Source organism: Myotis brandtii, unplaced genomic scaffold (assembly GCF_000412655.1).
Source record: "Myotis brandtii unplaced genomic scaffold, ASM41265v1 scaffold423, whole genome shotgun sequence".
Classification (NCBI taxonomy): domain Eukaryota; kingdom Metazoa; phylum Chordata; class Mammalia; order Chiroptera; family Vespertilionidae; genus Myotis; species Myotis brandtii.
Window position 1 is genome coordinate 972,383 of NW_005366214.1, and position 23,641 is coordinate 996,023.

At 41.7% G+C, this 23,641-nt stretch overlaps 1 protein-coding gene across 1 annotated transcript in view; it reads right to left on the minus strand.

Annotated features, from left to right (window-relative positions):
• SYNE2 (spectrin repeat containing, nuclear envelope 2) overlaps positions 1-23,641 on the minus strand; it is a 269,558-nt gene that overhangs the window by 112,880 nt on the left and 133,037 nt on the right. The window contains exons 56-63 of the mRNA XM_014545947.1: positions 19,278-19,415; positions 12,837-13,022; positions 10,740-10,862; positions 9,208-9,390; positions 5,839-5,970; positions 2,397-2,600; positions 1,795-1,869; positions 326-433 (exon numbers count right to left, since the gene is read on the minus strand). Coding sequence (XP_014401433.1) covers positions 326-433; positions 1,795-1,869; positions 2,397-2,600; positions 5,839-5,970; positions 9,208-9,390; positions 10,740-10,862; positions 12,837-13,022; positions 19,278-19,415 — 1,149 coding nt within the window. The remainder of the gene's footprint in view (positions 1-325; positions 434-1,794; positions 1,870-2,396; positions 2,601-5,838; positions 5,971-9,207; positions 9,391-10,739; positions 10,863-12,836; positions 13,023-19,277; positions 19,416-23,641) is intronic.

Here is a 23,641-nt window from a genome sequence, read left to right on the forward strand (position 1 = left end):
GCGTGTTAAACACTCTGAAACACCAGGGTGAACTTTTGTGGTGCTCCTTTGAGATTTCTGTTTTGTCAGTTTGGACTGCCACATACTGAGTTTTCCTCAGAAAAATACTCTCCTTTCATCACTGAGTGTAAAATAGAAATGCAAGTGATAAGGAAGGACTTGGTGGTCTTTGCATTTGTGCAGAGGTAATGGTGACAGGCTTTCGATTTCCAGCCCAAGCAGGCTCCCCCCCTAAGCATTCTTCCAAACAAGAAGCTCTTTCCCTTGCCGTCTCACCTCCTCACCCCTGCCCCCTGTCCCCATCGTGTGCCACTCCCACCATTACCTGAATGATCGTTCCAGAGGACGAGGATGCTGTATCTTCCTCCCCATCCTTGTCATGCTTCCAGAGGAAAGACCAAGAGCCAGAAGATGGCTTCGCTTTATCTCCGCTCTAACACAGTAATCAATGGATCAGCAGAGGGAAGTGATTTCCTACCATTATAACCATCATCCTACTCATCCCTTTTATACAAAGCATCGCTGGCCAGGCAGTATAACTGCAGCCTTCATTCCACCTCACCCCCTATTTTTCATCTCTTTTTCTGGCTCACTACATCATATGTCTCCAAATGGGGTTGCTCTCCCTACAGCCTAAAAAATACTCTAAGAAATTGGGAGTCAGCCCTGATCGGGTGGCTCAGTTGGATAGAATGTCGTCCTGTGAACCAAAAGGTTGCAGGTTCAATTCCTGGTCAGGGTACATATCTAGGTTGCAAGTTCAATCCCTGGTCTTAGTGCATATGGGAGGCAACTGACTAATGTTTCTCTGTCTCTCTCCCTTCCTCTCTAAAAACATCAATAAAAAACATATCCTTGGGTGAGGATTAAAAAAAGGTGGGAGTCAGCTCACATTAAAATTGCTTTAGGAATTTAATTCACTTTGTTAAATGTAACCTTAAATGCTAATTTTAATATAACAGCCTGATGAACGTGAATGTTTGCTGTTGTCAAACACAAACGGTGAATGTTATCAACATATTAGCTCAAAGCAAACACAGGTCTCACATGAGAGTCATACTGACGTGCATGCTCTTCTTGGCCCCTGGTCCCCCCTTTATTCTGAGACTGTCTGATGGTCGGAGCAGAGTATATCTCTACTCAGCTCCACCGAGTCCGAGCGGTGCTACAGGACAACAGGTTGTTCTGTGTGACAATGGAGCTATTTAACAATCTATGAAATGAGCAGTGAAATGACTGGTCGTTACATGTGAGACAAAAAATATAAATTTCTGTGATTTTTTTCTTTTGGCACAAGATCCATTATAACTTTAGTTTTTAAGGTATGAAATAGAAATTGGAATCAGGAAAGACAACTGCAAATGTCTCATTCAACCAGTTCGAATGCTCAAGTAAGGATTCGTATTAGTTGCTAACACATCTCTTCCTGTCCTTGGCGATGCTGTTTTCAAATATGAACAAATAAAGTTCTGAAAAGCACAGCAGGAGTAGCAACTACACAGCACTCTCTCCAAACTTCAGAGAAAGTACTCAGGAGTCAGGATACGACAAAGAACCTCATCTCCCTTCCGCCACCAAGAGCGTCTGAATCACATTTATCCCACGCTGGCGGGAAGTAGGTGTAGAGGCACTTCACGTTAATAACACAAGAGAACTACTTCAATCCCCCTTATAAAATGCAGGCATTAATTTAAAAAATCTTTATGTTCCCTTTCATTTTGAGATCTTCCCATTGACCTTCTGGTAGAAGATTTCGGTTCCCACAAAATTTGACGAGAGACTCATTGTCCTTACCTCGCTCTTCAGGGAGCTCTCTTCCGCCTCTTCCTTGACGGCTGGCAGGACCGGCAGGGAGCCTCTTCGGTTCAACTGAAAGGCAGGGCACGGACACTTGCGGCCAAGCTCATTCAACAGTTCGCTTTATCCAAGATGCCCACCTACACGCGTAGCCCTCTGGGTCTGGCAACTCCAGACCAACACCATGACTCAGTCAAATCTCATCTCCCTTTCACTGGCCTCGTCCTCTGAGGCTCCTTACCAAACGATTCAAAAATGTGCTTCCCTGCCGTGGACTTGGGGTGGGCCGGGAGAGGTGCTGGCCTCACTTTGGAGTCTGCAATGGGCTGTTTAGTAAGAAGAGATTCAAAGGGTGGCTCCCACCCACCTGCCTGTGGAACTTCATCAGCAGCTCCATAAGGAACTCGGGCATAAGAATTCTGTGGAGCCCAGAACAGACGCCCCCTGAAGACTTAGATTCACATGGAGTAGCTCGACCTTCTAAAATTCCTCTCCTATTGGCCATAGACCCAGATGCCACCGGTGTTCCGGGTGCAAACGACTACCCATGTGAAGCTCTTATGGAACGAGGGACCAGCACTAATGACAGCCATACCCACCTTCCACTCAGACACATCCCTCTCGGCCACGCCTTCGTCTTCCGATGCTCCTGCGGACAGCACTTCCTTGCCTTTCTCTAATTCTTGCTGTTCCTGCTGTAAATGCCGGTGAAGGTTGAGTACGGCAGCCTTTAAGTCCGCCAGCAGGTCTTCTTTTTTCTGGTCTAGACTCATAATCTGCTTCTCAATGCCTTCGACTTCTCCCTGTGCAGAGAGAGTGCACTGCGTGAGGATGTCGGAGGCTGGGCGTGCCCGCAGGCGCCTGCTTCCATGGGGCACAGGGGGTGAGGATTTGTCTGTGCTGCTGGTTTGCAGAGCCAGGAGCTGCTCCCGGAACAGACTAGTTCTGCATCCTGGCTGCGTTTCCCAACGACCTGGGGAGGCTTATAGAATGCCCTGGCCTCACCTTAGACCTTGACAGTCCATCTCTGGAGGCTCAGAAACGTGTGACAAGCTCCATGAGTGACTGTGGTGTGTGCCCGTGGTTGGAAGCCAGGGCTCCAGTGGCCACAGGACTGACTGGCCACAATCCACAGGGCACTTTACCAAGCACCCAGGAGACCCATGAGCAGACTAACATTTGGGAACCACTGAGAGAAAACAAGGTTAGAAATCTCACACGTTTACTATGGCTTTTGAAGCCTTCTTTAGTGTTACTGAATTCATTTACTTTTCCTCACGGCCAAAGCTTCCTATCCAATGGGAATAAATAAATAAAGGTACCGTGAAGTGGAACTCACTATGGGAATGACAGGCGATTCCGAGCTTAGTAACGGCACTTTAAGATTTTGTATGATGGCTGTGTGGGATTACATGTCTTATACATGGTAGAATGAGATGCCCACGGTCTGTCTATGAGGATTACCGAATTATAGATGCAGAAGAACTGCAGGTGTCATCTAGTCCGACATCCTCCTCTCTAGCACCCCTGAAAGCCATCACTGCCTGCCTGAGCTTTGCAGTAAGTGCTGAGTCATAAGACATCCTGCTCCTTTTTTACAAACCTTCATGCATTTGAATTTTGCTCCTTATGTATTCATTAAATCGCTCTCCAGCGCCTGCAGAGCCCGTGCGGTGCGGGTGCGGGAGGCACTGAGCAGCCGCCTCAGCGTGGCGTCTGCAGGTCCTGTGGGTCTACACTCCATGGGGACAAGGTCATTCTTATAGTAATACTAAAATGGTATTCGCCTTTTTCACCGTGTTGACATTTTTTACTGTGTGATTTTTCATTGCAAAAGCAATAGTGGGTAAAACTACGGCATCTTACAGGAATCAGGAGGAACAATAGCTATTTTAGTAGTTGTTAGAGTCTTCACTGTCATACTTAACTATATAAAAAAAAAAGCCAGTTTCACTTAAGAATATCCTTGGTAAAGAATGTGTATAGTAGGTCCTCGGGTTATGTCGGAGATCCATTTCTACGGCCCGATGTAATACAATTTTCGCCGTAAGTTGGAACCCACCTACATAAGCACCTACGTCACTCACGTGGAGCACATACACAGCAGTAATAAAGTGAAACAGTAAAAGAAATTTAAAAGAAAAATAACAATTCCTGACCCTTACTTGTGGTAAATAAATAATAAAAAACATAAAGCACATATGTACATACGTCGAAATGACGGAACATTTTTTTTTTAAATAAATAAATGGGAGATGGCGACGTAACCATGAAACAACGTACGTCGAATCTGATGCAGCCCGAGGACTGTCTGTATTTTTAATATTCTGTGTGACAAAGTGGGAAGCATGCTTACAGCATTTCCGCTACATAACAAAGTATGAGGGCTGAGGAAAAACACTCGTGTGATTATTTGAGTTTTGAGCTGAATTGCTAATTTTTTTTGATAAAACACTATTTTTGCTTGAAAAGAAAATAGTTGGTCAACCATACTTATTATATAAATACTTAAAAAATTTTCTAAAGAGATAGATGCTAATAAATGTAAAAGTTTTAGTATTAATTACTGAAATATGTCAACATTCGGACAGACTGCACAACTAGTGAAACAATATTATTATCCAAATGACCACACGTGATGTCGTAAGCTCACTCATGGTGGAAAGATCCATTCAAAGTACGGGGTGGGGCAAAGGTGGGTTCACAGTTGTTTGTATGGAAAATAATACAATAATTAATAAATAATAATACAAGAATAAACTCTGTGTTTTGCGTACTCACAACTGTGAACCTACTTTTGTCCTGCCCTGCACAAGACAGACCAGGTCAGATACGAAGAGTTCACTGAATGGCTTCTGATTCCAAACTTGTGAGTAACTTCTGCCTGTTGGAGGTTAGTGTAGTTTCAAAGAATATCGACACTTATTCAGAAGGGTCATTAAAACATTCCCCTTTCTATGCACATGTCTTGAGAGGTTGGATTGTTTCATATACTTTAAAGAAAACCACAGAGCTCAGCGGATGGAATGCAGAAGCAGATGAGAACCTGGCCAGCCAGACCTTAAAGAGATTGGCAAAGCTGTATAGTTCAGTCACTCCTCTCTCTGCATTTTTTTTTTCTGGAAAATATAATTCCTTCTATAAAACTGTCATTTCTATTAATATGGAATAGGTTTATTATTGTTATTTTTAAATAACTAACCAAATATTTTTTTACATTTCTGAGCTTTAACTTCTTTCTATTTTGGTAGATACAACATAAATTCAGCCTCGTTGGGGGGGGGGGGGCGCTCAAATTTTTGAATGTGAAGGGAAATTTGACATTTTTACAATATTGAGTCTTTGTTATATTGGGTCTGCCTTATTGCATTCATTACTTAGCTGTGTCACCTTGGATTCCTCAGGTTCACGTGTGAGGTTAAGTAACGTGCCCTAGGTCTCACAGCTAAGCTGGCAAGTGGTGCAACCTGGCTTTGGATACCACAGCAATTGCCCAAACTTGATGGCAGGAAAAAGGCAGCTCTCTACAATCCTTGCCATACAATCAGGTGTTTTGTTTTTTTTCTTAATAGAAGTTCTGATTCAAAAACTAAAATGGAAAAACCCCTACAGTAGAGGGTCAACATGCAAACCCCTGAAACTGGGTCCCCCTGACACTGGTAGCTATGGCATAAGGAAATACTGCTTAGTACATGGAGCTCTTCATTATAGCAGCGACCTGGTCTTGACCTCTCAAGGTCAGCCCACACCGCGTGACCCCTACCCCAGAAAGCTAGCCAGAAAGTCAAGTTGTCCAAACATCCTGTGTTACATGAGCTTCTTCGGTATCAGAGCAAATTCAGGTCAATTTGCACCAAGCTGAGGACTGGGACACCTGATAATTATTTTCACCTATTTTATAAAAGAGGAATGGAAAGTAAACACACTCCTAAAACACCTTCAATTAGAAGAGAAATGTAGGAAAAAGACTTGTACTATCACAAAGGCTTCTAGACACCAACAGCTTAGCAAATGGTTGTAGAATGAATGGAAGAAACATACCTGTACTTGTGGCACACTGGCAGCCTGGTCTGCTGACATATCTTCAGGGGAGAGCTCAGCTGAATAATTATTTAAGATCTCTTTCAAGTGGTCTATTTCCTCATCACATTCATTAGTCTGTTTTATGGCTATCTATAAAATAAATCCCAAAAAGAACCTTTGTCACATCTAAGGAACAGATCAATGGGCTGCTTCCAATGTCCAGTCCCATCACAAGTTCCAATCAATTACAGCAAATATGCACCCAGACAGATTTCAATAGGAAATAGTAGCCTAGCCCAGCCCGTGTGGCTCAGTGGTTGAACATCGACCTATGAACCAGGAGGTCATGGTTTGATTCCTGGTCAGGGTACATGCCTGGGTTGTGGGCTCGATCCCCATTGTGGGGTGTGCAGAAGGCAGCCGATCAATGATTCTCTCTCATCACTGATGTTTTTATCGCTCTCTCCCTTCCTCTATGAAATTAATAAAAATATATTTTAAAAAAAGAAAAGAAAGAAATGGTAGCCTAAATATAGAGGACAACATTGACAAAGCTGGCACCTGACTTTCATGTTTTACAGATATCGGGCACACCCTTGCTCTGAAGTATTTCATTTACTGGGCTTATTCTGGAAAGCATTTTATGGAGGCTAATAAAAAGTTGCTAAATTTTATAAAATTATTGGTAGTAGCATATGCCACTTAAATACATTTTTCATGTGAGGCTTTCCTCACAGAAAGGTGACAATACTGAATCAGAGTAGAAAGGGCATGTAATGTGAGACATAACAAAGTTTTCCCATTCCAGCCACATCCTCACCTGGTATCCACTGGGATCAGTAAGGCACATTTTATGAGTAAAAGGTTGAGGGTTCGAGAGCAGTCTGTGAGTTGGCAGAATATAGCAAAACTAACCAGAACAATACTTGGAATCTAGTGTTAAGTGAGCAGTAGAGCCTGAAGCTGATCATAAATACTATGATCAAAGTATGACGAAGTGAAGAAATGGACTTCAAAAGCAAGTCTAGAATTTCCTTGGTATGCTCCACAATGAAGCAACATGTTCTTTAAACTACAAAGTTTCAGGCCCACACAGAATTCTTCCTTGTATTTTCTTTAATATTTAACCATACGTTTAGCTGCAGGCTGGAAATGAATAACTATGTTCACTGCACACACCTGTTCCCCAGCCCTCTCTAATGAGCAACATCCATTACTCGCCCCAAAAGTAATTTGTCTCGTTTTCCACAACGAGGGCACTTCCAATATCTAAAGTAGGAATTAAAATAAATGGACCGTATTCTAATGCTTTTTATTCTCACTGGCTTCCTTAGCTTTGAATTATGAGATGACATCTGATTTCCACCAACAGAGTAAGGTGGAAAATTTTAGCAGCACAGTTTGATCCCTAATTTGACATAGAATATAATTTTGTCTTCTATTTCCCTCTCTTTCATCTTTTGAAGAAGCCACTTTTGAGCACAGTTAGGACTGTTATTTTCTTTTACTGACCAGGAGACCAAGAAGCATAGAAAATTAAAAATAATAGATCAAATTTTATATATCTCCTGGCTGGGTGGCTCCATTGGTTAGAGTGTCGTCCCGATAAACCATGGCTGCAGGTTCAGTGTCTGGTCAGGGCACACACAAGAAGCAACCAATGAATCTATATAATGAAGAGCTAATATGCAAATGGTCGTGACACCCTCACACGTAACAACCAATAAGCAGGAGGCTGCGTGCGCAGCAGGCACAGGTGGGCGGGGACTTGCAGCATCGGGGACTTGCTTAAGGCTCACGTCCCCGCCCCGTGGGGATGTGAGGCTCATGGAGGCCTACATCTTTGGGGTAATGGATTGCGGGGCTCCCGCACTGTGACAAGGCACAGGCCAGGCTGGGGGACCCCCCCCCCCCCCGCCCCGCCCCGCACCCAAGTGCACGAATTTCGTGCACCGGGCCACTAGTGTATAAATAAGTGGGACAACAAATCAATGTTTCTCCCTCTCTCTCAAAAGCAATAAATAAACAAATTTAAAAATCTTATATGTTGTTCTGGTTTCTTCTATTTATATTATTAAAAAATAGTACATTGAGTCCTGGCCAAGTGGCTCGGTCAATGGGAGCATTGTCCCAAAAGGTTGTGGGGTCAATTCGCAGTCAAGGTATATACCAGGGTTGCAGGTTCTATCCCCCCAGCCAGGGAGCATATAGGAGGCAACTGATCAATGTTTCTCTCTCTCATTGCTGTTTTTTCTCTCTCTCAACTCAGTAAACATATCCTCAGAGAGGATTAAAAAAAAAAAAGTACATGACTGCCAGATCTCCTCCCTGGGGGTGCTAGGAAATGACGTCAGCAGATCAGTAGCCAGGCCAGAGAGACTAGATGAGTTAAGTCTCAATCTAGAGATTACAGTGCCCTGAAAATCTTAGGGGAACACAGAGGGGCCACCTAAATGTGAATGAAATTTAAGAGGGAGAAAAAAATAGCAGTTTTCTTCCTACAATCAGGCAGTAGTTGGGGGAAAGAGAAAATAAACCTTTTCTCCTACCCCTAACTCATCCATAATCAGGACACACAGGAGAAGGGGATCCTACCAAAGGGGTTGAAAAAAGTGTGTGGGATTTAAGGCTCTTTAGCAACTTTCTGTTCTTGTGAGAGTGGCTGTTGCTGTAGGAATACAAACCAAAGTGAAATGCAATTTCTATCTAATGATGATGCCTGACTTGAGACTGAAACTCAAACCAAATGTAAGGGGGAAAAAGGAACTTCTAGGGAGAGACTGAAAGAAGTCATCTGTTAGAAGGAAGAGACCGGAATCTAGAAACTCAAATTCTTGTCTCCATTTGTGCACAATTGAATCCCTACACAAACTAACTTGGTGTTCTTTAAGCGAGTCGTCTACCTTCTGAAACTAGTCTCCTTATAGGTAAAAATAAGATGTATCAAATGCTTGAGAATAAAATAAGGTGATGAAAAGGAAAGTGACTATTATGAGAAGAAATTAATATGGGGATGACTACTGCATGAGTCTGTCGGCCTCATGAAATTGCAAGTGCTTTGTTCAAGTTTAATCTCTTCCCACAGCATTTTATCCACATAGGTCTTCAATAACTGGAGAATGGAATGAAATAGACCATAACTATGCTTTAATGTCTTCAACCAGAGTAAGAGTAAGAGCTGAGAAAATGACCTTAGCCCATATGAGCAAGAAGATATACACTCTACATCAAATGGGTAATGGCACAGGAAGAGGCCAAAGAGATCAACCCAGGCAGCACCTTCCTGTCATGGGAATTTGACCTACCCAACCATTGAGACTGAAAACAAAACCAGTTTCTGCTGAATATGCTCACCCAATAAGCTGGCTGTCCTCATAAACTACTCACCTTTAATAACTCATTTTGTTCCTGAGTCACATTTTCCAACAGCTTTATATCTTGTAAAAGCTGATTTGTCCGCTGAAATACAGGCAGGGGTTTCATTCCCGTCTGGGGTAACCTCAGTTCCACTTGGTAAGACATTATTTCAGCAATGGTTTTCTTCATAGGATGTATATTTTCAAGTATGACCTTAATTACATCAGATAACATGTTTCACATGTGAAAACTAATGCCACTGCAAAGTCCAATTATCCTATATAATAAGAGGCTAAAATAAAAATTGTCCCCTTGACCGGGAGTTCAACCAAGAGTTCGATCAGAGGGTAGGGCTGGATGGCCAACTACCCACGGCCCCTCCCCCAGCTGGCCCCGCCCCCAATCGACTATACCCCACCCATACACGAATTCATGCACCAGGCCACTAGTTCAAAATTGTAATAGTGTATAATTTATTCTCTATAGTTCTGATTTTTAAAACATTTCCTTAGCTCAGATTGAAAAGGTTTATTATACTACTTGTGATCTGGTAGTTAAAGTTCTTAGGAAAAAATGCCTGGGGCAAGAGTCACTTCCTAGCTCTAAATTATGCAAGTAGACAACCCTTTCCCTCCTTCTCTACCCCTCACACCCACCCCCTGTAGAACTGTTGTTTTGCTTTGTGAATTGTCACCAGGCAGTGAGCTGTGTAACAGCAGGTACTACACGTACTCACTGTCATAGCAGCCGCACCTAGCACGGGCCTTCCCACAGAGTGAGTCCTCAAAAAATGCTTATGAATTAACAGAACTGTCCTGTCAAAAGGGATACGTCCCAAAGGTGTCATTACTTTGCTTTAATGACACCTGACCCATAGAAACGTGGATTTACATAATTAATGAGAAGAGATTATGCACTTTGCAAAGTACTTCATATGCATCATTTCATTGGATCCTCACAACTGCCCTGGGAGGTAGCTATCAGACCTGCCATTTCACAGGTGAAGAAACTGGGTCACAGAAGTTAGAAGACGGAGCTGAAGTCAGATTGTCAAGGGCAGGGCTGGGATGAGAACCCAGGCTGCCTGACCCCAAGCAGAAGCTCCTAACCACTTAGTACTCGGGGCTCTACGTATATTGGAAGTGCCCAACGCAATCACTGCAATGCCAGTGTGCAGAAATGAAAGACAACCCAAGAAACGCCAACTCACAGCTCGGAGTCACAGAGCCAGGAAGGAGCATAGTTGGGGCTGGAACTCAGCTCTCCAGACTTAGAGTCTCAAGCTAATCGGACTATTAAACAACGATGGTTTACGTGAAAGCAAAATTTCCAAACGTTGAAGTTTTTAGAAGCAATTAAATGAGAAAATAACCTATGGAGAAAGTATCTTCATATAGGTAGTACTATATGATTTAAAACATGATTTTTATAGTCATTCATAATATCTCTTTCAAATTTATTGTGCCATTACCCTAGCAAGACTAAATACTTTTTATTACATATCTAAAAATAAACATAATGAGTGGTATGAGAAAATACTTTAAATAAGGATCCATGCTTACCTCCCCATGCTTGAGATGTTCTTCTGGTGAAAAATCAAATATTTCTTTTGATAACAGAATAGCTTTGATTTTTGAAACTCTTTTCTCCATTGATTTTAACTCAGTTTCAATAGCAACCACATCCTAGAGTTTCAGAAACAAAAACACTCATGCAGTATATGCTGTAGGTTAATAATCTATACGACACAATTTATTGCCATTCATTTTATTCTGATATTTAACCAAAATATGTTTGCCACTTAAATAGTTCTTAAAAACTAAACAGGTGCTACTCAGATGTTTATTGCTTTCAATAAAAAATGTTATTCTACTAATAACATACAACACTACAAAGCATGGCTCACCCATTGTTGAGCTAAAGATCCTCATAAAGCCAGTTTTCAATGACTTATACCGAGGAAGCAAAAGAGCAGATGCTTCTTGACTTATGATGAGTTCATGCTCTGATAAACCCATTGTAAATTGAAAATATCGTTAAGTCGAAGATGCATTTAATACACCTAACCTACTAAACATCAGAGCCGACTGAGCCTTAAACATGCTCAGAATACCTACAGGAGCCTACAGTTGGGCAAAAGTATCTAACACTATAGGGAAGCTAACTGGGAGGGGCGGGCACTGCCATGGCCCAGCATCACAAGAGAGTATCTTGCTGCATATTGCTAGCTGGGAAAAGATCAAAATTCAAAACCCGAAGTATGGTTTCTGTTGAATGTGTATCCCTTTCACACCATCGCAAACTCAAAAAATCTTAAGTGAAACGATTGTACGTTGGGGACCGTCTGTAGTATACATCTGAATTAATTTTTAAGCAAATCCTCCATGATCTATCATCTCTGTAGGTTTATCTTTGGAATGTGTGTAAACACTTGAATACAAGTAGGCCTAGCATTTTGTGAATTCCCACCACTTCAAGTCGAATGATAAAGTCACCCTGGGAACGGAACACACAAGGAGCTGGGAAAGGGACAGGGTTTTCCTGCCGATCCCCTAACGAGCGGTTGCCAGTCAAAGAGTCCCGAACTACTTCATAACTGACTCAGATTAATTTAAACAATAGGTCACTTGTCCAGGGTTATTCTCTTATCAAGGCAACCTCTAGAATTTGGCCAAGAATTTTAAAGTGAAAATGCTGAGATATGTGCTATAAATAAAGCCCACATTTTGAAGTCGACTCACACTATAAGAGGGCCTTCAGACCTTTTCTTTAGATCTCAAGGCTGATATACTGTAGCAATAAAAAATTCAGCTAATAGTGAAGGGGACAGAAACAGCTACACAGAAATAGACTGAGGGTTTCAAATTATAGCAGTTTGGAGCCACTCAATATAGGACAAACATAGCTGTAAACAAGTAAAGCAATAAGTATAATAACTTTATAGTGATATATCCAAATTATAAGGAAAAGTTAAATTATATTGATATTATTATCTGCACCTTATATTGAAAAAGGTACATAAAAATATACAATGTATTTTAGGATCATTTCCATCAAAAATTGTAGAAGCATTCAAAATCTTTGGAATATGCATCACTAAGAATATTTAATATTATTATTCCCTGAAGTTACATAAGTGTCCTGTAGGGAATGTAATTGAGAAACAAAAGATAAATAATTAAGACTAAGTGTTCCTGCTTTTGCTATGGTACTTAATCCTTAAATAAATACCGCATTATGTTTCAAGCTAAAATAAAGTTATTTAAAAATCCAGTGGCTGGCATCTAGCAGTCCCTCAATAAATATTTGCTATTGGTGAAGACTTGGGAGGTTTTAATTACCTCTTTGCTAATCTTTTACCTCAACAATATCTCCTCTCAGACAAAGAGAAAACACTGGGCTTATTTGATCAGGATTCTTCCCTTTAAAGAGTCCACTTCTAGACTCAGAAGGTGGATAAGATCTTTTGTTGTAGTTGCACTAGAGGTTGCAAAGTCAAATAAAATATAATTCAAGAAATAAGAACACAAATGAAAAATAAACAGTACCAGATCAGTGTGTCTTCCTATAATTAGTAGTTGACTAGCAGTATAACTCTAATGTACTCAATGAAACATAAATTAAAAATAAGAAGTCACATCCCCACGGTGCCAACTCACATCGGCCATCCGCTGAATCTGTGGGAGGCTCTCCATGATGTTTTGCTGTAAAGCTGCGACCTGACGGCTTAACTCTTGTATGGACTGTGCTAAGTCATCTGTTTCAAAAATCACTGACAAGTCTTCTAGCTCCGTGAAAATGGAATGTAAACGATTATGTTTCTGTTCCGAATCTTCCAAAGCCATCTACACAATGAGAAACAAAGGGGGGGAGGGGGGGACATTAAGACACTGAAAGTTGATTAACATTTAAATCAGAGAAAATTTACATTTGTCTCCACATGTGGAACTCCTGGTCATTTCCAGTGTTGTAATAAGACAAGGAACACTACTGCCGATGGCGGCGGATGACTTCAGAGTGTCTACCAATCAGGCCGGCTAGCAGCGGCCACTTTGCACCACATAACCCTCGGAACACTACTGCCGATGGCGGCGGGTGACTTCAGAGTGTCTACCGATCGATGGGGCCGGCTAGCAGCGGCCACTTTGCACCACATAACCCTGCCCTCCAGCCGTCATTCATTCATTCATTACGAGGACCAGGAACACGACCTGCAGTCCATCCCTCTGGAATGTGGAATTGGGGCTAATAAAGCCGTTCAGGCTCTTCCCAATTGGTGGGACCTGTAATTCTGGGAAGGTGGGTTTGAGAGAAGCAGCCAAGTGGAGTGGGGGTGAGAGGAAGAGGCATTCCTGGGGCCTGCCAGCTCTGCCCAGTGCCGCTGTCCTTAGGCCTCACCACAGGTGCCACTGACTCCCTTAGACTCCCTGGAGCTTGAGTTGACCTGAACAACGTGATACTAAGAGACCTCTATCTGACATAACCAAATAGGAGTGAGAAACATCCATTTGTAGAACTTCTTGGGCATTCCTCCTTACAATGTTCTGTCTTTTAATGATTATAAGGGCTCAACTTTCGAACTTAATATTTCAAAATATCTCAGCCACCTACAGGAAATGTTCAACCTGCTAACGTAGTCTTTAGGTAATTCCGTTAAAAAATAACTGATAAGGGAAAGAACATTTACGTAGGCAACTAGAATTCCAATCATAAGCCTCTAAAATTAATCAGCTTACTCAGAATGCTTTATTGAGCTTATTTAAAATCCTAGAAAGAGAAAATTTTAAGAAAAACTAAACTGAAAACCCCAATGCTTTATACCAATAATACTATTTACAAAAGCATCAAAAAACATAAACTACTTAGGGATACATTTAACAATTTATAAGCAAGACCTGTACACGAAGATTACCAAACACCACTGAGAGAAATTTTAAAGAGATAAAAAATAATAAAAAGATATTTTACGTTCCTGGATTAGTACAGTCAATATAGTTAAGAGGTCAATTCTCGCCAAATTGATTTGCAGAATAAATGCAATCACACTCAAAATTCCAACAGACCTTTGTAGATACTGACAAGCTGACTCTAAGATTAAAATATAAATGCAAAAGACCCAAATCAAACCTGAAAAAGAACTAAGTTGTAGAACGTACGCTACCTGATTTCAAGACTCGCTATGAAGCTATAGCAATCAAGACTGTCACCTTGGTGAAAGAATAGACACATAGATCAATAGAACAGGAGAGCCCAGAAATAAACCCACATACATGAGGTCAACTGATTTTCAACAGGCATCAAAGTCATTCAATGGTGAATCTTTTCAACAAATGGTGCTAGAATAACTGGGTATCCCACTAGAAAAAAATGAACCTCAATTCTTGCCTTATACCATGTATATCCCACTATCAAAAGGATATTGATAGTGGGATATCCCAGCAATCAAAAGAAAAAAATGAACCTCAATTCTTGCCTTATACCATGTACAAACATTAACTTGAAATGGATCATAGACCTAAAGTATGTTAAACTATTAAATTTCTAGAAGATAGAAATCCTTGTGACCTTGGGTTAGATAAAGATTTCTTAGATATAACACAAAAGAATAATCCATAAAAGAAAAATACTGACAAACTGGATTTCATCAAATTAATAACATTTGTTACCTGAAAGACAACATGGAGAGAATGAAAAGAAAAGCCACCGACTGGGAGAAAATATTTGTAAATCACTTATCTATTAAAGGACTGATTTCTAGAATATTTTATAAATAAGTCTAACAACTCAATAATAAAATGACACAAAAAAATTAAAAATGGGCAATAAAAAAATTGAACCTACACTTCAAAAAAGAAGTGTAAAAATGTCAAATAAGCGCATAGAGAAACTCTCAAATACATAAATCATTAGTCATTAGAGAAATGCCCTTTAAACCACAATGAGATACCACTCTGTCACCAGAAAGGCTAAAATTTAAAAGACAGATAATATCAAAGGCAAACCAGAATATGGGGAAATCAGAACTCACATTGCCATGAATGAAAAATGATACAGACATTTTTGGAAAACAATTAGGCAGTTTCTCATCTAGTTAGATATTTACCATAAAAACCAGCAATTGTACTCCTTGGTATTTATCAAATGAAATGACCTGAAAGCATATATCCACACAAAGATTTAAGTATGAATGTTCACAGCATCTGTGCTCCTAAAGTCTGTGGCAGGAAGCTTCTAAGTTGGCCCCCAGTGATCATCTACTGGTATTCATGGCCTTATCAACCCTGGGCTCAGTGATTTACTTCTAATAAAACATGGCAGAAGCAAGGAAGTGGTGTCATTTCCAAGATTAGAGTCTGTAAAAGCTGTTTCTGTCTTAGGAGCCCCTCTCACTCTCTTTAAGGCTGTTTATGGAGAGGGACGCCAGCTGCCATGCCATGAGGCAGCCCTGTGAGGCCCACACGTCTGTGTGTGGAAGTGGGTCTAAGGAGGCCTGTGAGTGAGCTTGGATGTGAATCCTGCCGCCTCCCTAACCAAAGTGAGCCTTCAGACCAGCCCACAGCCTTGGCCGACACCTGGACTGCATTCTCCTGAGAGACCTTGAGCCAGAGGCACCCGGGGAAGCCATGCCTGGATTCCTGACCCACATTAACTGTGAGATAACAAGTGCTTGTTGTTTTAAGCTGCTAAAACTTCTGGAGTAATTTGCTACGTGTCAGTAGATAATCAAACACATGGGCCAGAACATGAAATAACCCAAATGTCCATTACCTGGTGAAGGGATAAAGACATGGCATATTTCCCCATTAATGGAATACTGGTCAGCAATCAAAAGAATAAACTACTGCCCTAGCCGGTTTGGCTCAGTGGATAAAGCGTCGACCTGCGGACTGAAGGGTCCCAGGTTCATACCAGTCAAGGGCACATGCCTGGGTTGTGGGCTGGATCCCCAGTGTGGGGCGTGCAGAAGGCAGCCAATCAATGATTATCTCTCATCATTGATGTTTCTATCTCTCTCTCCCTCTCCCTTCCTCTCTGAAATCAATAAAAATATGTAAAAAAATGAACTACCTATAAACCTAACAAACTACATGAATCTCAAAAACATTATGCTAAGTAAAAGAAGTCAGGCACAAAATTCTACTTACTGTATGGTTCTATTTATAGGATGCTGTACAAAAGGCAAAACTACAGTAACAGGAGGCAACGAGTAAGCGGTGACACACGGCTGAAGATGGGCGAAAGGGGACTGCCTGCCTGCAGAGGATCGTGAGGAAACTCCTGGGGGTGATGGGAATGTTCTTGACATTGGTGGTGGTGGTGGTGGTGGTGGCGGTGGTTACATAATTGTATGCCTTTATCAGAACTCATCTAAAAAATGTCATCTAGCTGTGAATTAAAGTAGATATATTTTACTATATCTAAATTATACCTTAACTTAGTTGATTAAAAAAAAATCAGTTGTTTTCCTATTTTTACAATGAAATTTATGTTCCTATGATTCTTCATTACAATAGCAGTCTTTGGTTATGTACAGTATCTTTAGGTTATAAAAACCCATCTTAGCAAATACAACCCACATTGCAAGTTATAGTGCCAGAAAAACAGACTTTTACAGCTTAGTTGAGAGTTTTGATACCTTTAAGAGTCATTTTAAAAATCATTCCTGGTAATGTTAGAAAAATGCAAAAATGTATCCGAAAAGTAGAACAACTATTTTCAAAATAGGGATAATATGGGGTATTCACATATGAATAGTTATTTGCGACTTACTTTCCGTTGGGGGATTTATTCGGGTACATCCTGTGGGAAATCAGCCTGCATCTCCCCTTCTCCCTACTTCTAAGTTCATAAATTAGAGTTCTCTCAGCTCTAGCTCATAAAGGCCAGCAAATGAGAGATACTTGCACACTTTTACATTCATGTCAGTAGAAAGTAGCAAAGTCCAACTGCTTTGGCCTGTTCACTTTTGTACAGTGTTGTTGTTTTTTTAAATCTTATAATAAATATTTGAGAGAAAAGGTATCATTTCTCTCTTTTGTCTTTGCAACCTCCTTAATATGTTGAAAAACACAGGTGATTTAAAATAAAGGGGGATGTGGAGGTGGAGGCAGAAATCACAGGCAAGGAGAAGAAAAGAAACAAATGGGTGAAAATGTAGCATCTTTATAATTATTCCCACAGGAGTACTTAGGGGTAAAATATGCCAACATATCTTAAACATCAGGAAGGTCTTAAGGCAGTTGTTCACTTAGGAACACACTGTGCTATCCCTGCAGATACAAAAAGAAGTCGGATCAACTGAGGTCTGATTACTCTAAGAGTTATAGAATAAACTTTTTCCTAAGAGATTCTTACATGTGGCTAACTAGTATGAGAGAAGTGAAATAGCTATCCTAATACATAAAAAGCCAGAGGCCGTCACGACCGAAACAACCAGACGGATGACTGAACAGCAGGCTGTGTGGGGCAACAAGGCCGGCATGGCGGTTAGTGAGGGACGACCAAACGACTAAACAGCAGGCTGCATGGGGCAACCAGGATGGCAGGGGAGGCAGTTGGGGGCGACCAGGCAGGCAGGGGGGCAGTTAGGGGCAATCGGGCCGGCAGGCAGAGGCGGTTAGGGGTGATCAGGCAGGCAGGCAGGTGAGCAGTTAGGAGCCAGCGATTCCGGATTGTGAGAGAGATCCTGAATTGGAGATGGTGCAGGCTGGGCTGAGGGGACCCCCCCCCCCACACGAATTTTGTGCACCGGGCCTCTAGTATATATATATAAAAGGCTAATATGCAAAGTGTCCCCTCTGGAGTTCGACCAGGAGACCGGGAGTTCGATCACTCGCTATGAAGTGCCCTGACCACCAGGGGGCAGTGTGGAACGAAAGAAGGCCCTGGTAGGCAGATGGCAGCTGGGGAAGAAGGCCCCGGCTGGCAGCCGGAAGGCAGGCCCCAGCCAGCAGTGGGAAGGCCCTGATCGCCGGCCAGGCCTAGGGAACCTACCTGTGCATGAATTTCATGCACTGGGCCTCTAGTGCCTTCATAATAAAACTGGAGCCAATACTTGGCAGTTGGAAGATCTCGCAGCCATGGCCCCGAATAGAAAAATACTTCCACTTGTGTTGTCTCTGTAAGCCAGCAAGGAGACAGGGCCCCCGCGGAGCACCTGGAAGGACAGGGAATCTGGAACCATGGCATGCTAGACTTGGTGGGAACCATGGACTCGGTTAATGCTGTGTAACTAATTACCACAAACTTAGCAGCCTCAAAATAAAACAAGTGTATTATCTCGCAGATTCCATGGCTCAAGAGCTCAGGACCAGGTTAGGTAGGTGTTCTGCTCAGGAGGTTACAAGGCTGCAATGGAGTTGCCATCTGGAGCACGGGTTTCTCCTCCAAGTTCATTCAGGCTGCGGGCAGAACTCAGGAGTAGGACTGAGATCACAATTTTCTTGCTGGCTGTTGACCGGGGTTCACTCTCAGCTTCTAGAGGCTGCTCTGGGATCCTAACGCCATGGCCCTCATTATATGGCAGCTTACTTCCTCAAGCCAGCAGGAGAATCTCTCCAGTCTGCTACCAGGGAGTCTAATGCCCATATAACCATGATTAATCATGTATGCATGGGAGTGAGTGTCCCATTACCTTAGTAATATGATAATGTAACCTAATCGAGGGAGTGGCCATCTCATCACATACTCATATTCCTGCCCACACTCAAGGGGAGGGTTTTATACAGGTCATGTCCCCCAAGAGACAAGAATATCAGGAGCCATAGTAGAATTCTGCCAACCAAAACCATCACCATGCAGAACAACCTTCTTACTTCACAGTCGGAGGAACCAAGGCCCATGGAGGAGACAATAAATTACCCAAAAAGTCACGTGGTAGTTACCACGACAGAAAGAACAAGATCCTGGCCTCCAAAAGCCCTGTCTAGAGCCCACCAGTCTTCCAAACTCCCTTCTGCCATCTGGTGTGGATGAAGAGAAGGTGGTTGTTGAGGGAAAAGGCGGGTGGGGGGAGCAGGGCAGAAGCACCATGACGGTTAGCTAAGCCACTGATCATCCTGTACATTCTATGACACCCAGGAAACGCTAGGAACACTTACTTGAAGGGTGCTGGCGTGGTGACTCAGTGTCTTTGAAGAGTCATAGTCAGCAGGGTTAGCCAGCAAACGACTGGTGTTTTCTATCCAGGCCTCGGTGCTCTTCAAAAGGTCATGATATTCCTCCATCTTAACTGTGGCCTGTGAAAGAGAGGTGGAGCCAAGCTCAGTCTGGCTGATGCTCTCTACCTGAGTTGAATGATTCTTTTTTTAATGTTGTTTTTTTAATTGATTTCAGAGAGAGGAAGGGAGAGAAAGAGTAGTCTGACTGATGCTCTCTACTTGAGTTGAATGATTCTTTTTTAATGTTGGTTTTTAAACTGATTTCAGAGAGAGGAAGGGAGAGAAAGAAAGAGATAGAAACATCAATGATGAGAATCATTGATGGGCTGCCTCCTGCACACCCCCTACTGGGAATCAAGCCCGAAACCCCGGCATGTGCCCTGACCAGGAGTCAAACTGTAACCTCCTGGTTCATAGGTCGATACTCAACCACTGAGCCACACGGGCTGGACTGATTCTAGAATGAAGAATTTGTGGTTTTCAGTTGCAGGCCCACCCCCTCCAGTTCTCATCCTTCCAACTTTTAAGACTAATCCTGACCGTAGCTGGAAAGGACTTAAGTTCTACCCCAAAGCTACGGGCCTCAGCAAGGGTTTTGCATTAGCCTTAGTCTGGTTCCCACTGTATGCTTCATTCTGAAAACCGGATTTGTATGTTGCTGGCTCCTCCCTGGGCTCCTGAGATTGCCGCCAGAAATGCGGTGCTGGGGTCCAACTTCCGGATACTTCCTCTGCCTGCCCAGTTAGACTTCCCGCCTGTGCCAGCAGCGAAATCTATGCCCTCGGTGCCCACCTGAACCTGTCGTGTGGCTGTGAGGGAAACTGACTTTTGTTTTGTCTTAAATCCACCTCGACACCACCACATGCTCTGTGTAGCCGTCCCGTTCCCGCCGCACCTTATTCAGCTGTGAGGTTCTAGCCTCTGCTCTCTGGGACACCTGCTGATACTGCTGGAAAGGAACCATCAGGCTGTCCATCCATTCCTGAGCCTGCCCCGGGTCCTGCTCCACGACGTCATGAACCTCCGAGTCCAGCTCGTTTAGCTTGGAATGCCAGAGGTCTAGCTCATCCCACATTTCCTGCAGAAGGAAAGCATGAGGCAATCTGAATGCAGGTACCAAGGCTTATGTGTTAATTCCTAGTGTTCACACGCTATCGGCACTTATAAATGCTACCAAAACAATACCACAGGCACAGTTATTCACGTACGCCCAGCCATCTCTCATGACCTAAACTGAGAAAAAAACAAAACACTTTTTCTGAGGTGTCTTAACCCCAACAGTATTCACTTCAGTACAATGAGTAGTAAGGGAGCAGGAAGACCTGGACTTGTCCAGAGATGAACAACACCAAACAAGGTCAACACAACCCTCATCTTTCAAGAGTGAAGGATTAACATTATGTTTATAAAGGGCTTCGGTTAATATTTAAACCTCTTTAGACCAGTACACATGTGTACCCTCTAGAAGACAATTTTTATTAAGTACGAAAATAAAACTTATAGAAAGAAAGTGCCAGTTCAAACTCAGGATTAATGCAGTGGCTGCAAATTCTATCCACAGGTATTGGCAGCAACCACTCTGGGCTCAAGAAATGGATAGGATGCCAGAGGATGTCCCAAAGGTGATATATGTAATTCTTACTGAGTGTTTGCTGAAGAACGTAATTTCTAGAAACGAGAAAATCTTATTGCTTTGAATGAGATTCCTCTATTTACTAAGAGTCCAAGATTTTGTCCAAAGGCGAGCCATATTCGGACCTATTTTTAAAAGTCTCCATTTATATTAGAAAGTTTCCTTAAAAAAATGTAGATTAGAATAAGAATGCTCTCTATACGCAGGTTTACTTGGGAGTTTAGAGGGGGACTATTATGTTACTGTACAGTTTTATCTAAGACTTTATTTCTTAAGACTTTTTTTTACAAGGATAAAATTGGAACTTCTATTTTCTTGTTTTCCCTGGCAGTCTAAAGAAAAGCTGCTAAAACTATTCAAATCCTACTGAAAAAATATTTATTGTTGTATTTTTATTTGCCTACCAAATAAGTGTCACAAATGTTCCATATTTTATCCTCCAACAATATTTCACTTCAGAAAGCCACAGACTCTAAGAAATGCTCCAACACAGAAACATGTTAGCCTTTGTTTTATATATTTATGTATCTACAAGCTTTTTATATCAGTCTAACCAAGATAAGATCCTTACTCTCCTTTACTTGTGAAAAGGCCAGTTCACAATCCTAGGCTCTCCGGGGGGTTGAGTATATTCCCACCATGAAAAAACTGAGACCAATTCTTCTCCACCGCGCTTTCTCAGGAGGGGGGGGCCCTGCGGATCTGGGTTCAGATCTCGTAGGTCAGATTAATCCCAAAGCACGCCCTGCGATGATGGATGAACAGGGGGAACACCAAGTGCTGAAGGAAGTTAAAGGAGAATGTTACCTTTTGAATTTCTTGAGCTTTCTCAATACTTTTGCTTTTCTGCTGCAACATCTTTTCAACCTTGTGAAGCCCCTTGTTAATTTCATCTATTTTTCTACTCATTGCATATGATGGTGAACTTTTCAAGACTTCGTTGCTAATCTGTGACAGTGGGAGACAGACACATTTGGTTTAGTTAGAAACTGTTTTCTGCACTCTATTCCCAGGTTCAAATGATAAAAGGGTTAACCACACTGTTATGTGCTTTTACTTATAAAAAAAATCTTTTAACAGTTCTGGGAAAAATTCCAAACCATACTGGCTGATGCGTTAATGAGAGGGTACATTAGCAGACTAGGAAATGGCAGCTGTGCCCACCCAATCTGTTAAATCCAACCAAAAATAAAAAAAAGAGAGAGAGAAAACCACAAATACAAGTTTGTTGAATGTAATCCACAGTATATACTTACAGCTATGTGTTATGTGGGGCAAAACCACTAAGTGAACTGTTTGAAACATACCCCAGTGGAGCAAATGATATAAAAGAATTTCTGAGAGAGAAATTATTTATTATACAGTCTCTCTCCACTTTATGAGAAAATCCTCTGTCCAGAACTGTTTTCAATAAAATCAAACTTATTCTCAAGCTGACTTTAAAAATGTAATTCCCGCCTTCACAGTCATTAGGGTGAAATAACCTTGAGGATGCACAAAGCTTAGTTTCCGCCGTGTGAGCGTTTCTAGACTGTTTTCACAGAACTCAAAAATCTAACTGAACAGTGTAATTTTTCACCTGAATGATTTTCTTAGGAATGTAACTTGGACTAGGAAAGATAATAAATGTATGTTGAATGTGTCATTTTTCAAAAACCTGATTAGCTCGTGTGCTTGCTTGTTTTTTAGGCGATGATGATAAGGTTTTCTTCCGGCAGCCACTCAATAACTAAGTAATAATTTATGCTTTTATGCAATCCTTCAACACTTTCAAACACCACTGTATCTGCACAACCATCGCGACTAGAACATCCCAATAAAAATAGTATACAGATGCAGAAGATAAACACAGGCTAAATGACTTGTTTAAATTAAGATCAGATATTAAGGTAGTGGCTGAACTGGTCCCTAGAAGCCCCAAGTTGCTGGACTCCAGAGTCCAGGCTCTTTGCACAACATCAAGCTGTTGATACTTTTATAAAATGACTTATTTCACAGACCATACAGCACAGTCAGGAATTTTAGAGAGAAAAATGTAATCCTATAGTGGGTTTTTGTTTTTTTTTAATCACTGTATAACTTTTTATTTTTATGTAACAAATGACCACAAAATGAAGTTTTCTGGTATGTCAGGCAGCGATGTACATCATTTAGGAACATTAGGAGAGATGGTGATTGAGGAAAAGGACGCTGCTGTCTGACACAGAATGGCACTGCTTTAGACACATCACACAATAAAAACCAGTCGCTGTTCGCTACAAACACACAAGCTACGGTTGAAATGTTCAACCTTAAATTCGAGACAGATTTTGTTCATTAATTCACTTGGTTAGGGGTTTTTCACATGAGGCAGTCACAAGAACAAATTTAGTTTTCTCTCAAAGCATTTTGTATTCTCTTAAAATAAAATCAATAGTACATGATTCTTGGGAAAGTACCTCATAACAGATATTATTGCATGTTAAGGCAACAAGATTTCTTACATTAGGAGTTTACATAGGTTGGATTTTCCCAAGAAATCTGCATAGAAGTTAACTAAGTTTGAAATCTTTTTTGTGTGCATTTAGTGTCTATTTAGTTAACTAAGTTAGAGGTATTCTTGGCTCTAAAAAGCAATACAAAAATCCTTCTGTGGATGCCAAATAGAACAGAATTTAGTTCTGCTGGATTT